General features: G+C 39.1%; 1 protein-coding gene across 1 annotated transcript in view; it reads right to left on the bottom strand.

Annotated features, from left to right (window-relative positions):
- Positions 1–16,327, bottom strand: part of SLC24A4 (solute carrier family 24 member 4) — a 1,237,943-nt gene that overhangs the window by 846,978 nt on the left and 374,638 nt on the right. The window contains exon 8 of the mRNA XM_044074649.1: positions 10,823–10,917. Within this exon, the coding sequence (XP_043930584.1) occupies positions 10,823–10,917 (95 nt within the window). The remainder of the gene's footprint in view (positions 1–10,822; positions 10,918–16,327) is intronic.

Genomic DNA, 16,327 nt, shown 5'->3' with positions numbered 1-16,327 from the left:
ATTGCTCTCCTCTTTCCCCTAGCAAAAATCCTGGAAAAATGCAGCCACCATCAAATACTTAACTCTCAGCATAGATTCTGACCCAAACACAGCACCAGTACTGCTTTGATCAGTTCTCACCAACACTGGAAACCTCCCTCCTTAAAACAAACGCCTTCTCATCTCCACAGTCTTTCTAGACATTTCAAAAGCATTTGACACAGTCTGCCATCAAAAACTTCTTAATAAACCTGCCACATACAACCCAAGTTCCTCATCTCTTCACTGGTTCCACATTTACCTCAGTATACCAAATGGGTTAACATCCTCTCTCTCTTCCTGCCTATCTCAGTAGGTGTTCCACAAGGTTCCACTTTAGGTCCCCTTCACCATATTCACTAATAACCTTCTTACTGCCACTAAGTATGCCACCATAATCCAATACGCAGATGATGCCACCCTCATCTGCTCCGTTCCCACCATACTCTAAAAAAAAATCTCAATCGCTGCTACACAGAAACCTATTTGCTGAAAAAGAACTCATCCTCAACCCAAAAAAAAGCTCATGGTCTTCACCAAAAACAGGACTACTTATAAAAAATCCTCCACTCGTACTCCAACCCAACTGTTATCAAACCAGAACAACACATCAAACTCCTTGGTGTCAATTGACGATCATCTGAAACTTAACACGTAGCAATGACTATAAAAACATCCATACAAAATTAGGTCAGCTCTATACAGCTAAACCCTATCTCACCAGTACCACCAAACTAGCCACTGCCAGGTCATATTTTTCTATCCACTCTTCTCTTCACAAATCTTTGCTAACTTACGCAGCACCAAACTAAACCTCCTAGAGGCATGTTATAATAAAACAGCAAAATTTGCTGCCAACATTTCCTATAGGGATCACCACTGCCTAGCTCTAAAAACTGGATTGAGCTATCCAATCTACTTCAACTTAACCAACTCACTGCGGCCCATACAATTTTAACCAAACCAAATAACTGCCCAGACCTAAAAGACTTAGTCCAAGCTAACACTAACCTCAGAGACCTACATTCCTCTGATAAACTTCTGCTAAAAGCAACCAAATCTATAAACAGTTTTGGAGACTCACTGTACCTCCAACAAAATATCCAAGTCTTGGAGTCTATTACCTCAGCACATTCTCAATCTTAACACCCTCAAATTCAAACAAAGCCTCAGAGATCATCTTTCCAATCACTGGCCATATTGCCATATTACATGCTTACTAATACTGCAGTCTATTGGTCTTGTATCATACTCTGTGTGTATATTGTTCTCACCTAATGTTGCTCCAGAGTAGCTATTTATGATGCATTAATTATACTTTCAATTCCCAGCAAGATGTTACCACTGTCTTTTTTTTTTCCTACAGTATTTGTTTTATTGTATTTCTCTATATATCAGTTGAAGTGTTGCTTTTGTATGGAGCTTTTCTCCCCGGGCCTCTGCTAAAAATGTGCTTCCAGTCCAGACGGATACTTACCTTGTAATCAAGTGCAAAGTAAATTTCATTACTAAGAGGGTGATAGCACACAACACTTTTAAAAAAAAAACACAACTGCCAGAAGACTCACTCAATGGTTCTGGTTGTCCTAAAAAAATGGGTACAAATCTTGAGGCTCAGGTATATAACTATCTTCAATTTTTTTTCCACAAAGTTCCTAGGATACCCTCTACAAATTGCCCACATTCTATATTCAACACTGACTCAATAATCTTCCTACTAAACCTTACAAATTACCCTTTTACCTTTTTTGGAACATTGGATGCTAACTGGAAACGTGTAAGTATGAATTTGAGAATGTGGGGTTCCTGTATATTGTAGACTTGAATTTGCCCCATTGTTATATGTGTAGTTACATCCAAATAATTTGCAGAAGTTTCAAAAATTGTGGCTAAATCTTAAATATGAAGTGGTAGAGTTAATAAAAGATACAAATTCACCAAGTCTACTTCTAGTTTCACTCCATAACATAAAGATAACATCCAAACAGGTGTCAAAGGACCAACAATTATATGGAGAATCAAAAAGTATATTTTGCTCCCATGCACACGTTTGCATAAATCCGAGCACAAATTGCACCAACTGCCACACCCTGCACTCGTTTGTAATATTCACATTCAGATGATAAAACGTTATTATCCAACACTAATTCCATAAAATTCAAAATTCATCAAAATCCTATACTGTTCTGCTGATACAGTCGAGCAACATATCAAAGCTTCTGAAAACCTTTCCAAGCCACTCGTTAACGGAATACCTCCAAATAAGAGCATATCTATCCATACTAAATGTGTCAACAATGCAGGAATCCAAAAGGTAATGTTCTTAAAAAAAGTTGAGTCCCTCAAAATATATTTAAAATCACTTGTGAAAACTTTTAAAGTCCTATCAATGCAGACAGCCAAAGGAAAAGTCTTAGAATGTTTTGCAGCCACTGTCTCTCTCTGAGGATTGAAAATATCCTTGTGTACCCTTTGGGGGGACACCAAAATAGTTTGTACCATAGGCTGTGCAATGTATAAAAATGTGTAAGCAGCATGAGAAATAAGACCATTGAGTAACAAAGATCAATTTTACAATAAGCCAAATTGATCTCATTTAAAGACACAGTAATATATTTATTCACATCTTATAGTAAGTACAACATTTTGCTGGAATAATCAATCAAGTCTATTTAAACTACCCCTGCTCCTCTATCAGGTCTCAAAATCTTAACAATGAAGAGATTGCCGTAGTGTGTAAATATAGTGCCTGCATAAATTCTCAAAGGAGATGATTAATGAACGCTTGGAGGGATGAAAGTATTTTTTTTCTTAACACTAGAAACAAATTCAAAAAAGATGGACATTCATTTTTCAGACAAAAAGCTTTAACTCCAATAAGGTGTCTGTCACATTGAGTTTAGATGTGGGTACAAAAGTAAAACCCCTTTCAAAGAGTTTAAAGTGCGCATCAGTAACGATAGCAGATAGTTGATTTTAGAACCATTTTTAGAAGTATCAAAATGTCAGTGTTTGATGCTTCTAAAGTTATTGCCTCTTGGTCCGTCCCTGTCCTCGGACCATTGGGACCTTTTCTTTTTTGTTGATTGGGGTCTGAAGATGGTCGTGGATTGCTTTTCCAAATCTATCACTATCCAAAAAAGGAATATTTGAGAAGTCAGAATAGGCCAGGTTATCAGGAGGGGTTCGCCAAGCATTACATGAAAGATTTGGGCCAGTATTAGCACCAGAATCAGTCCTCGTAACAATATCTAACATCTGAGGGAGAAGTCAATATGTGATTATGTTTAGGGGCTGGGTAAGCAGCATAAGTCTTATATGCATTAGCATTCCTCTCAAATTATTTTAATTTTCCTAGCCTTTATGGGACTCCTTGGCAATCTATACAACTAAATACCCTGTAATAGGAGTCAGTATATTGCTCAAGAAGCAAATCAGACTTTATACTAGTATCCCAATTACCAGTTGTAAAAGTATAGTCATTTTTTAGAATTCTCCCTAACTATAATTTTTAACAAGTCCATACCATGTTTATTAAACATTACAGATAGTTAAAAATATAAGGTGGAACCATAAATACTGTGGAAATTTCCACAGCCACAAATGCAAGCTGTTAAATCAGCAATGAACTAACATTAGGGCCATAATTTGGGAATGGACCTGAAAACAGCAGATGACCCAAAGAGCAAGGAAGTAAATGTATAGTGAAATCCCCTTGGAATGTGAATGCAGGCATCCTTCAGTTTTAAGGGCTTCATTAGGGCCTGAGGAAAACAGTGACAGAAAGGTGTGCCAAATTAACAGTTTAAACTTTGGAATCTTTAGGAACTGGTTTAGACTGGATATTGAAGGAACATGCATTCAAAGTCCTTTTCTTACTGATAGAAAGTCTAAAATAAAAGGTCATTTTCTTCTCCCTGTGGAATCTTCTCAGTTGCTGTCTATTCTAGCAGCCATTATAGAAGTAGCAGCATCAAATGTGCTTGTTTAATTGGTATGAGTGGCATCTATCGAAACTATGAGGTAGACAAAAAGTGCAGTCTGGATTGGTAGAGAATCAGCATCTCCCAAAAATTGTTTGTAATTTCTTTACATTTCTTTTCTGCAACAAAGGACAGACCACTTCCTAATTCTGGAAGGGGTCTGGTTTGGGACAAAGGGGGTGGTAGATAGTCACTTCTTGCAATCTGCAAGAGTCCAGGCCCTGTTGCCTCCTAAACTTCACTTTTTGGTCTTGTGATTTACATTTTTGAAAGGCCTTTTTACTCTTCACGGTTTTCTCTTTTGTTTGAAGTTGTTAAAAGGGACAGCTTCCATTATATTTTTGAACTGGTGGGTGAATAACTACTTCATTGGTTCCATATTTTTACCCGCTTCCTTTAGTTTATGGAGAATCTCAGGGGGGCACTCAAAAAAAATTAGTTTCATACCCAATAAGCATTAAGGAACTGCACCATGACATCACTTGGCAAAGATGGATCTTCTGATTACAGACCCCATAGCAGCATCACCACTGCATTTAATAGCATGCTTGCCCACCTGCGTGGCTCTGTGGGTAAGCTTACTCAGTTTTACCCTGGGAGGTTTCCCTAACATGCCCACCTTTTCCTGGAGGACATAGCAGTGGGACCTCACCATTCATCTGATAGAAAAAGGATATTGTAGTACAGACTTTCCAAACACACCCTAAGAATCTACTACCCCTGTCATTGCATCACAAACTTCCTTAGGTTTCCATGTGAAGTGGACCCTATAAAGGAAGGGATTCTCTAAATGCAGTGACTTCTAGAGAGTAACCAAAAGACAGGCTTGGAAATTATCATAGTCAGTCATATCCCAAAGAGGAGGAAATGAGATTTTTATGTGGTTTTGTCTATCACTTCTGACAGCAGAAAGCTAGAGTGTCTTTGTAGAGCCAATGACCTTAAACCTACAACCATCAGCTGGGACTATGTATACCCTTAGCTTCTTGCTTCTCTTGAAGGGTCCATTGTACATGCTTCTTAGGGGGATGCCTGTAGTAGACAATAGTAGTAGCTTACCTGGTCTGATAGGCTTCCTAGAATTGGTCTCCAGTCTCTTCAGGTAAAGATAAAGCTGCAAAATGCTTCCCCCTCCTCTTAGGATTTTCTACTAAACATGCAACACAGGATACATTATGATTAGGGGTTCAAGCAAAATAGATACTAGGTGTGAAAATCCATACGTGAAATCTGCCACCGGCATGCACACATTTTCTTTTCAGAGGCACGCATTCCACACCTACACCATATTCTTAGAATCATGGGCCCCCTCAAAAAAAAAATGTTTGCAGTCAGACAAAGGGAAGGAAGATTTTTCTCAGTGGGGTATTTTAAGTATTCTAAAACTGTAGAAAATCAGTCAAATCAGAAATAGAGCAAAACACCTAAACACAGAACAGGAACTCCTCACTCTTCTCGACAAGAAAGAACTGGAGGACTCAAAGCAACTCCCATTTAAAATGCAGATATGGCAATATCTTAAGGGGGGAGGAGGAGTCTGACTGGCTTGGAAAAAGATGCAAAGCTCTAGAGGTCAGACAGGATGGCAAAACTAAGTCATTGAAACAATCAGTACGAAGAACATCTACACTTACATTCCTTCACTGAGAGCAAGCATTTTCATATATGTGCACCTGTTCACTATGTATAGAAGAAACCTCTGCTTTCTGGTGCATATCGGAAACCTCTGCTTTCTGGTGCATATCAAGACATCCATCAACTGAAAAAATGGGCTTTTATATAACAGATTTATTTGCTGCAGTTAGTTAATAAATATATTTTTAAAATAGCATAAGTTTATAAAAATTACAGTGCAACCATGAAGCAGCATTTACCTACTCTTGGCAATAGCCTACCCATTCAGGTGTTGCCTTCATGGTTAAACCATGCCAGTTGTGCATAAGTCCTATATCATCCATGACTAGGCCAGGATTAGTAGCATACTCACAACTACTTAGTTATGAAATGGATGTTTTTGGCGAGAGGACTTCAAAATGTTACCAGGTGATGGAAAAGCAAGTTGACATTTGACAACATATGCGTCACCCATGTGGATATGCAGCAGTTTAAAGTAATGTTTCTGAAGGGGTCCACACAATCTTTCACCTCATTTGGGCATAATGGACAGAAGAAGCAGAGCTACAGTGTGTATGCAGTCGCTGCAGAAATAGCTCAGAATGACCCTCCTTAAAAAAAAAAATGGAAACTCACTCTGGAAGATTCAAGGATAAGTTATTCAGCACCTTTCTGCTCACTGGAACTAGGAAGCTGATCAACTTTCACCAATGAATCTTCAAACTGAGCTGCACAAGAGCATCATATTAAGGGAATAGAGCCTACAAGATAATCAAAGAAAGGATCCAAACAATGATTCCCCGAGTCTGGTCTTGCGTGTGTGATTTTGATTCTGAACCTCAGGTCTAGAGGGCTTAGATCTAGGCTTTGTGATCTTTAGCCTCAAGTCAAGTGAACTTCATATCCATAATCTCAGGCCTGGTGGACTTTAGTCGGGGCTTTGTTACCTAATCTAAGGTTTAAGAGGCTTATACCCAAAGCTTTTTGTCCTAACCTCATCCAAGTATCATTAAACTAGTGCCTCTTCATATCACCACTGAAGTTCCTTCCCTTATCGCTTTTTGCAGATTCATCCTGTGCAAAACAGGAGCAGCAGTGAGGAAGGCCTTAAACTTCTACTGTTCATGATTCATGGCATCATTAAACCTTAAATCTTGCAAAGGAAAGCTGCCAGAAAGGTCTAGGAATGATGGAAAACTTCTGATGTGCTGCTTTGTTATAAAAGGTAAAAAAAAAATCAAATGCCAGAGTACAGTGCCTTTTGTTTTACACTCACACGTCACTTTTCTATGAGTAGCAGCATAGCTAGGGTGGAGTGAAGAGGGCAGATGCCCCAGGCAAAAAAGTGTAGGGAGGTACAACTGACCCATCCCAATCAAACTCTAGTAATATCACATACTGGTATTGCATTTGCAATTAAAGCTGAGCACTGTAGCTCTCAGTGTATGGCCTAAACTGCAGCAACTGCTTATTACAAATGTAGGAAGCAGTCTGCTAGAGTTTAAATGATTAACACACAGAATTGAAGCACTAATGTCCCTGGCACAAACTCTAGCAACTGCTTGTTGCCAGTGTAGTAATCAGTTTGCTACAGTTTAAGGAAAGAAAGGAGTTTTTTTTTTTTTTAAATATATTTTTCTTCTTTCAGGTCAGGAAGGATTGGGAGGGTATAGAGATGTGACCTGTTTAGCTCCTGCATTTTAGGGGTAGAAGGTACCAGATCCTGTGGAAAAGCAGGGGTAGGAATGGGACACAGATGTAGGACCTAATTGGCTGGTTGGCTCAGACATTTCAGGAGTACCAGCTGGCCACAAGATTCGTTCCTCAATGATGTTAAGAGTTGCCAAATCTGAGAAAATATTCCAGGCAAATTGATGAGCCAGCTACACATGAATAAGAACTGCAGAGGCCCCATCAGTAAAGCACATTCTGCCAGGGGAAAAGATGCCAATACGAGCCAAGGTAGCACTGCTTCCACAAATATTACTTCTAAGGTTTTTTAGCTACATTCACAATAGACATTAAGGTAAACATACTTGCTCAATGTGTCTCTCTTTCAAAACTATGAGTAAAACATTAAACATACCTGGGAACCTCTTGCAGTATATTGCTGTTGATCATTTCAACTATCCCTTAAAAATGCTGAAAATTTCATTTTTAATTAGATGGCAGAACATTGAAAGCAACATACAATTCAGTTTATTACACAGTACATTAGTAACAAATAACCAGTCAACACACATCAGCATAAGAAAAAGCAAGCAAGACTAAACAGACAGGAGCTCTTGTTTAAAAGAAAGCAGAGTAAGAAAATTAATGTTTAGTTATTGCAAATGTTAGTTTTTAGAATTAAATAGACAATAAATGCAATGAACTAGGATCCCTGGTGGTTAATGGAAACTTGTGTTCTCACATTATGGGGAAGATAAGAGTTGTAATGCAGAAGGGCAATTTAGGCATCAGAAAGTCATTAGTATGCATAAAAAGCCAGTCAATAAGGTAAATCTAAAACTAAGAACTGACTATAAAGATTTTCAGGCAGTTAAGCTGCGGGTTTAAAGGAAAACATTTTAATGAAGCATGCTGACAAAGCAAGCAGCATCCAAGCAATTTACACCAGCAATAACTCTGATCTAGAGGTTCAGAACTTAACTACACTATTGTTGAAAATCAGGCCAATAAAGAAACAAGCTCCAGTACAAGACAGTGTCAGAGTCCAGTGCATTGCAACAACTTGGATAGGTGTGGTTATGTTCTTTCACTACAGGGCAGTTCACTGGCAGCAGCTGGTGGGATTGCAGTTGGAAGAACAAAACGTGAAACTTATTGAAAAGGCTGAAATGTTAAGAAGTGGTATGCAGGTAGGTGTTAGAAGATATCCACCTGACCTTAATATCCATTTCTTTCAAAGGTAAGAGTACTAGACATGTAGGGTGAAAGACCATTAAGAAGCCAAAGCCCAGATTAAATCAACTGTCCAAAAGCACTATCTGGTTAAGTGACTTCCTGAAAGTCACATAGCAGGCAAATAAAGGCTGAAGCAATAAAACCCTGTACCATAGGAAATTTTTTAAATAATGCAGACTTAATTCTCTGTGCCATCTGCTTGGGAGGTACACTGCTGTAGTCCTCTACAGCCACAAATGATGGCCTTTTAATCATGCCTCCCCTTCCCATGCCTTAACTAGGCTGGAGCCCTATGACATACGAGTACATCAGGGACTGGGGGTCAGCAGTGGTGCAAGACACACAGGCCTGAATTAACAAAGATGGAGAGCTGCAGTGAGGGGGGATCCAAAAATGTAATGTATCATCCCCCCAAAAAAAATGCATTCTATACGCTCAGTAAAATAACTTGTTTTGTAGCATCGTCATATCTTACTGAAATGGATTAGAAGGGCTAGATACATATCCCCTCACGCCCTTTGTATCTAAAATAATGCATTTGACCTAGAGACTGGTTTCCTTTAAGGACAGCAGAGGTAACTTTGTGAAAGACAGGTGAGGTAGTGAGTAAATGCAACCATCACAAATTCAGTTACCCCAAACACAAACATTTCTGAGGTATTCAAAAAAAAAAAATACACTCCGGAGGCAGTCACTGGAAATAAACTCCAACTTTTAATGGTGCTTCTGATACCTCTGCAAACAGCCTTCAAGGAATCTTTTCTTGGAGATTTCGTGTTGCTGTGTTTGGATTTGTTTTACATTTCTGAGGTAGTAATGTCATTTAAGACTGCGTGAACAGGTAAATGCTACCCATTTCTCTCAGCTTATGACTGGGAATCAGACCCTTTGGCTAAGTCTACAGATGATTGCAGACTAGACACTACTGTCGATTCTCCCAAAGATGCTCATTCATTCATTACAGAAAGAATTTACCGTCATAAATGAGTGTCATATCAAAAAAGGGCTAAAATTAAATGTGAAAAATATATTGTCATCACAATTCATTAACACCCTCCCGCAATGTACAGTTTTTACCTATTAACCCCTACTTCAAAAATAATCAAGTTAGGGACCAGGGAACTTTACTGATCTTGTAACTGGGGTGGATAATTTTGCGTCCTTCGATCACCTTGCAACAGTCAGAGAAACTTCATATCTACTACAATTAATATCTATAAAGATATTATCCAGGTCAAAAGAAGTTTTCATCCCTCTGTATGCTGCCCTAACTATAATAATTGAGCATAACACCCTCTTTAGGATGTAGTTTTAGACATACTAAGCAACTGCAAAGGCTCCAGAGGTTCCTAACAAAGAACACCGTTGGCCTTGAGTCCCTGAACTACCAAGAAAAGGCTTGAAGTGCTATCTCTTTACTCCTACGATGTGTTTATAGGCTGTTCAGGATGATCTATACCTTGCATTATGTATCATTAGGAGGATATAGTCTTCAACTCCTACACACCTGCTAATCAAATAGTTCCATTAATAAAAACTAGGGACTTATGTCTCCAACACCTAACATACACTAGAGAGAAAGTTATCCAGCTCTGAAACAGACTTGCTTTATAAGTTAAAAAAACTGACACCATATCATTATCAAATGAAAACTAGACAATTGTATGAGTGCCTATAATTTGGCTCAGTGAAGGAACTGCCTTGCCGTTCACGAGAAGGGGTTTACAGCAAGAGGGTGGCTGTTGGCAAGACCTAAGGAGACACGGAACTTAACTGCCTTGTAGTTCTTACGATGATACCATTGTGAGGGAGCTCAGATTTATCCTACTTAAAGATGTTACTAAGTGGAGGGAAGTGGACATGTTTCACAGCCATAGAACAATCACCAGTGTCCCACTTTGAAAAGAACATAAAAGATCTCACTTCAGATAGCGAACCTTTTACACAATGTCTGTAGCACCTGACAGACTACTGTTCTGTACACAACAGCCATATCATCATGCTGTATTCAACAAACCTGCCTTAGTACATGGATTTCTTTAATGTCTTGGGGAGATAAATGACTACTGATAGACAGTGGAGAGCAGGATTAGAATCAGAGGGTAATGCAACAAAGGGCCCCTAGAAAACTTACCCACATATGTATTCTTTTATGTGATATAAAGTGCGTGCCGTACCTTTGTCACATGTTTTGAAGGTGTGTTCTGTCATGACAGAGCTGCATCCTGCCTGATTAGTCTTACCTGCAAGTAGCAACGGCACGGTTGGATCATCACACAGCATGTCATAATTAGCATTACCATCCTGGAGCTCACTGCACGACACACGGCCATTCGCCATGCTCTTATCCACCTTCTCCTTCGGTGTGAATAAACTGTGTAACCTTGTGTTGAACCTACAATTAAAAAAATATCACAGCTGTAATGATGGAGAAAAAAAAGAAATTGGAAGAAAGATTTCTGGGGATCGTTATACAATTACTACAGGCGCCAATAGATTTGATATGTTCAAAGAGACACAAGTCAAACGTGTGCACTCAATTATATCCCATTTGCTGTATTTTCTACTCTGAGTCACAGTTTTATGCCATGACTGAGTGCCATATACTTAAGTGCAATTGTGTAATTAAACTTCCCATAGCAGTGAATGTTCGAATGATCAATGCTGCAATAAAGTATAGTTATATGGATTATATCTTGGCAAGGATAGAACAGCTGTCCAGCTTTCCAAAGCTTTAAGGCACCTTCTACACACCCAAATCATTAGACAACTTGAGGTGTGCAGTCAAAAAACTGATTTAAGCACCAAACCCTTCAGAGCTTTCATGGAAATTAAGAGGGAGGCTAAGCCCAGAGGACATGGCTAGGAGTAAAAGGACATGAAATGCCCACACCCTGGCAAAACATTTTACAAAAAAAATTGGAGCAGCATACCTCTTGGCATTAGAAAACTGGACAAAGTCAGAAATAATGGGTGGACAAAGGCCCAAAAATAGGGACAGGTTTTAAATATTGCTCTAATAAATTTAGAAAGTTCCTAGAATAACAGGTTTGGAATTATGTATTTTCTGAAGGATATGAAGTCAAACTCAAATACCTATTTAGTTACTTCAATCCTCAATTACTTACCATAAAACCACACATTTTATGAGGAACTGAGTAAATATATGAGGCTAAAATCTGGACAGTTGAGAGATATGTGGTGGAGGGAATACTGCAGCCCGTGATCATTCGAACATCTAATATAGTAACTTTTCTTACATTCACCATTTTGATCACCACTGCAGTAGCCTTAGCTATATGGGTAGATTACCCCAGCTAGCTACATTTGGTGAGGTGGAAGGGGAAGGTTCTAGGAGTCCCTGCAGAATGGCCCTAGCAAAGCCTGATCTAGACCTACAGAAGGAATCAAACTTGTAGTGCTTTGTAAAGGTATGTACAAAGAACCAAGCTGCTGCTTCTAGAATATGTATATATATGAAGCTAATGTCCTGGTAGTCCGTCTTGACAGAGGCTGGAATAGTTTTGTTGTGGTGGGAACAACAAAAGGTATTAGCCTAAGACAACCATTTGGAAACTGTCTGCTTTGACACACCCTTCTTACCTTCTCAAGAACAGAGCAACTGGTTTGAAGGGCTGAGATTTAGTTATGTCAAAATTGTGCCAGAGTTGTCTGTGGACATCCAAGGTATGAAGTATACATTTGCCCTCATTTTTGGGTTCAAGGATGAAAACAGGGAGATGAATAATTTGGCTTAAAAGTAAACTCTGATGTTATCTTAGGCATAAAAGTAGGATTAATTCTCAAAGAAACCCTGTCCCCTCTGAAAATTGAGACAGGCACTACCCACCACAATAGTTAGCAACTCAGATAATCCTCTTGCAGAGGTCAGAGCAATCAGCAAAAAAAAAAAAAAAACAGCAAAGACTATAATGAATGGTACACTAAACAATACAAATAAAACAATAAAGGCACCACAAATAAACCTGAAAACGTATTTAGCACTTTTATCTTAAGTTAACAAACTTAAGAATATAAAGTGAGTTAAAACTGTTTTTTATGATGTTAGAAAATCTCATTGGATAAAAAAAAAAATCAGCTGACTAACTTTTGCATAAATGTGTTGATGCAGGACATCATTAGAAAATTCTCCAATAAATGAATACAAATATTAAAAACATTGCATTTTTAAACCTTTAAATTTTAACATTTTATATTAATACTACCATTCAAACCCAGTGGTTTATCCACATGAAGTCTCAGCTACCATAGTTTTTCTTGTACATTGTTCTTAAAATTAACTTCCCTAAAATCTACATAAACCTTTTCTGTAGCCATGGGCCTTTGTTGTTAGCCTTGCCATCAGACAAGTAAATACCAAAGAGGAGTGATCCCAGAACTGATACCTGGAAGTGTGCGCGCACCTGTCAGTGAGTCAGTTTGCTATCCAGCAGGTAATGTAAGGGTTTAGTTTCAACTGGATTAGCTTATCAATAATGCCAGAATGCAGAATGATATCAAAGGTCTTTGTCAAGTCAAGGTATGCAGTGTGGACTGATTTGTCCAAGTCTATTGCCTCGACTTGTTCAAAAAGTTCAGCAGCTTTAGGACATAGGATCTGCCTTTAACAAACTAAATTGGTTTGGTTCCAGAAATTAAAGACTACTGTCCTTGTTAATATGTTCCATAATGATGTGCTTCATGGCTTTACAGAGAAGGAAGATGGACGGTTATTATTCATGTGTGTGGTGCGAGCATTCTTAGCCTTGCAGAGAGCACTCAGGACTTGCTTGGAGGTGGTGGCATGACATGCTAAGGTGCTGTGGAAGACAGGGGAGTAAAGCTAGAGTTAAATGTGTCCACTAGTATGTTGGATACATCTTCAACGGATAAGTATGTGGTGATATTTTGCACTACCTCTAAGTATTACAGAGTAATGTTTCTACATTTTCTGACAGAGCTGATGGTGATTTTGTGCTCATCCTTAGTATGAGTGACCATTCTTAATTCAGGATTCCTTCTGGAGAATTTGATTTTGTTTCTCCAAGTTGCTTGTCAATCTTTCCGAGTTCCCCTCTAGCTGCTGAGGTGTTAAGTTTGCTCTTCGTATTGTGTTTATTTATACTGGTCTCCACCAAATGGGTTTTTTCTTGAATTTGGCACTGTATTTATACCTTAAGGGGACTAAAGCCTCAATGCACTTTGATAGAAGCATATAATAAACCATTTTTTAAGCAGCTCACACACATTTCAAAACCAGAGGGATTAAAACTTTATGACGTCTGTTATTGGCTAGGCACTGCCTAGAAAACCTTTTCCACTTATAAACTCAAAAATTTCTTGCCTCCTTAAATACCTGTTGCACATCCTCATGGAACAACTAAAAGGTATCAAAATAGAGTTATCCAGGCTGTCGGCTGCAACTGCTCTAAGATGAGGTGCATCATTTGCCCCCTGATGCTGTGTGAGCAGATCAAGTTTGTGAACAAGTTTATGGTAATTGCCCTTGATCAATTCCATTAAAAGGGAGAACCACTCTACCTGAGCCAAAAAGGGATTACAGTGATCTTTGGCAATTTTTTTCTGAATCTTTATAAGTACCTAGACAGTCTTTCTTTTACAGAGGGTTGATCCTTTTTTTGGAAAGGGACCCTTCTTTAGTTGGTTTTGAAGAATTATCCTCCTGTCATTTCCTTCTGGATCCTCTTTGACTGGGATATTTTTGTTTCTTCTGCCACCTTGATGGAAGCTGCCTTGTTTAGGGAGAACTTTGGTATATAAAACATCCTAGATATCCCATGCATTAATTTGCCTCTATCATCCCATTGTTTAAGAAACTTTATAACAGGGAGTCCAAATCCAGCTTAGAACATAAAGGTACATTCAAAATGTCGGCTTTTAAATTATCAGAAAAGTTCTAATCTCACAACCAAGCAAACAGTCGTAATACAACAGAAGCAAAATTTCAAGACTGTCTGCACATTTAAGCACACCTCTCAAAGCATGATTCAAAACCTAAATTATTAGAAATTTCATTCATTCAAGGCTTTTACTCTGCAAGTAAGGATACAGCAAAATCATCCAAACTGTACTCCTATGGTAAAACTAATTTCTGCGCATGGCCTTAATAATGCAACATCCTAAAAGCTAGATTACTAGAAAGAGACATCCTTTTGCCCTGAAGATCTAATCATTCTTCATCCATCAGAGGGTGTTGGATTAGATGAAGCCAAGGACTTATTTTGAACAGGCAGCTGGGGTCAACCACAGCTCCATCAGTAATCAAATGAGAGGTACCAATCATATCAGAGATCATCCTACATTTTCTCCAAGGCTTTTTAGAGATTGTTGGAATAAAAACTGGTGTTCTGCAGGCAGGTTTATATCTTCCAAGGCTGGTAAGAGAGGGGGAATAGTCACAGAACTGTGCATTTTGACCTCTAAAATGTTATACCCTACCTAGCTCTGGGGTAGTTTCAGACTGCTCCCAGGCGGGTATGTACTTAGCCTTAAGCAGCATCCTACCATCACCCAGAATGATGCCTCAATACAAACAGAAAACAATTGACTAACAATTGGCTTAGTTTCTGGTGTCATTCCAAGGGGATCCAGTCCCTGACAGACTGGGAGGACATGATTGACAAGACCACAATGCTTTGCCAGAGATGGCCTTCATCCATCTCCCCTGGGCTTTAGGCTTCTGGCAAAGGCTCTTGCCCTCCCCCACTAGGGTTTTTTTTAGGCAAAGTCATGAGCACAAAATTACCAACGTCAAAAATTCTTCTAAACGAAACTTAAAGGTCATGCTGCTAAACGTTAGGAGTCTTAGCATGAAATTGTACTCATTGCAAGCATTCCTCACCCTGGAAGATGCTGACATTTGTGCAGTCACTGAAACCTGGCTCAAAGCTGTGGAGAGCACCCCAGCCTAGCCAGGTTACTCATCCTACCTTACTTTCAGACTCCAAATGGTGGGCTACAAAGAGAAAGGAGGTGGAGTGTCAATATTTATCAAAAAGACATACACACCTCCAGGCTGGTCAGACAGTATGACACACGAGACACTCCAAGTGCAGTTAACTATTGACAAAACACCTATTCAAATCATAGCTAGCTACAGACCCCCAACCATGACTCAGGGACACCCACTCCACTTATCTGGACTTACTCGAATCCATCAAGATTCAACCCTGTACCCTGACCACGGGGGTAACTTTAGCTACCCAACCACAGAGTGGAAGATCTATTCTTGCCCAGAGATTCCTCTACTTCATCAATGGCAATGCATTGACTCAGCTGGTTGACACCCCCATGAGAGGTGAAAATATCCTAGACCTAGTACTAACCAACATGAGTAGCCACTGTAGCACCCCTACAATGTCATCCTCTTTGATAAGATCTCACCATAAAGCTATCACTTTCGAAGTCGCCATCTCACCTGACTAACCCCCCCCCCGGTCAGGGTCAAACAAAAAAAAACTTCTCCAAAACTGACTACAATCTTCTGAGAGAAGGTACAAAAGAGCTACACAGCTAGCGCTCCTTCAGCTGGAACTAGCACTAATGTCCAAGCCTACACCAAAACAACTATATGAGCACCTACATAGCTGTATGGACTCAGCAATACCAGACAGGACCAAATCATCTTCCTCAAGGAAAATTAAACCTGTCTGGTGGACAGCAGCAATAAACAAACTATAATAAAAGGAAAAAAAAAAACTGATGTCCACAAACAACCAGGTGCCAAGTTGGAAGCAACCTCTCCTTTGTCTGAATAAGCAAAGTCACTGGTGAAATCCTCTAAG

Source organism: Protopterus annectens, chromosome 6.part0, assembly GCF_019279795.1.
Source record: "Protopterus annectens isolate FY-2018-M chromosome 6.part0, PAN1.0, whole genome shotgun sequence".
In the NCBI taxonomy this organism is placed as follows: domain Eukaryota; kingdom Metazoa; phylum Chordata; order Ceratodontiformes; family Protopteridae; genus Protopterus; species Protopterus annectens.
The sequence above is the reverse complement of the archived record's forward strand: the minus strand, read 5'-3'. Positions and strand labels throughout refer to the sequence as shown.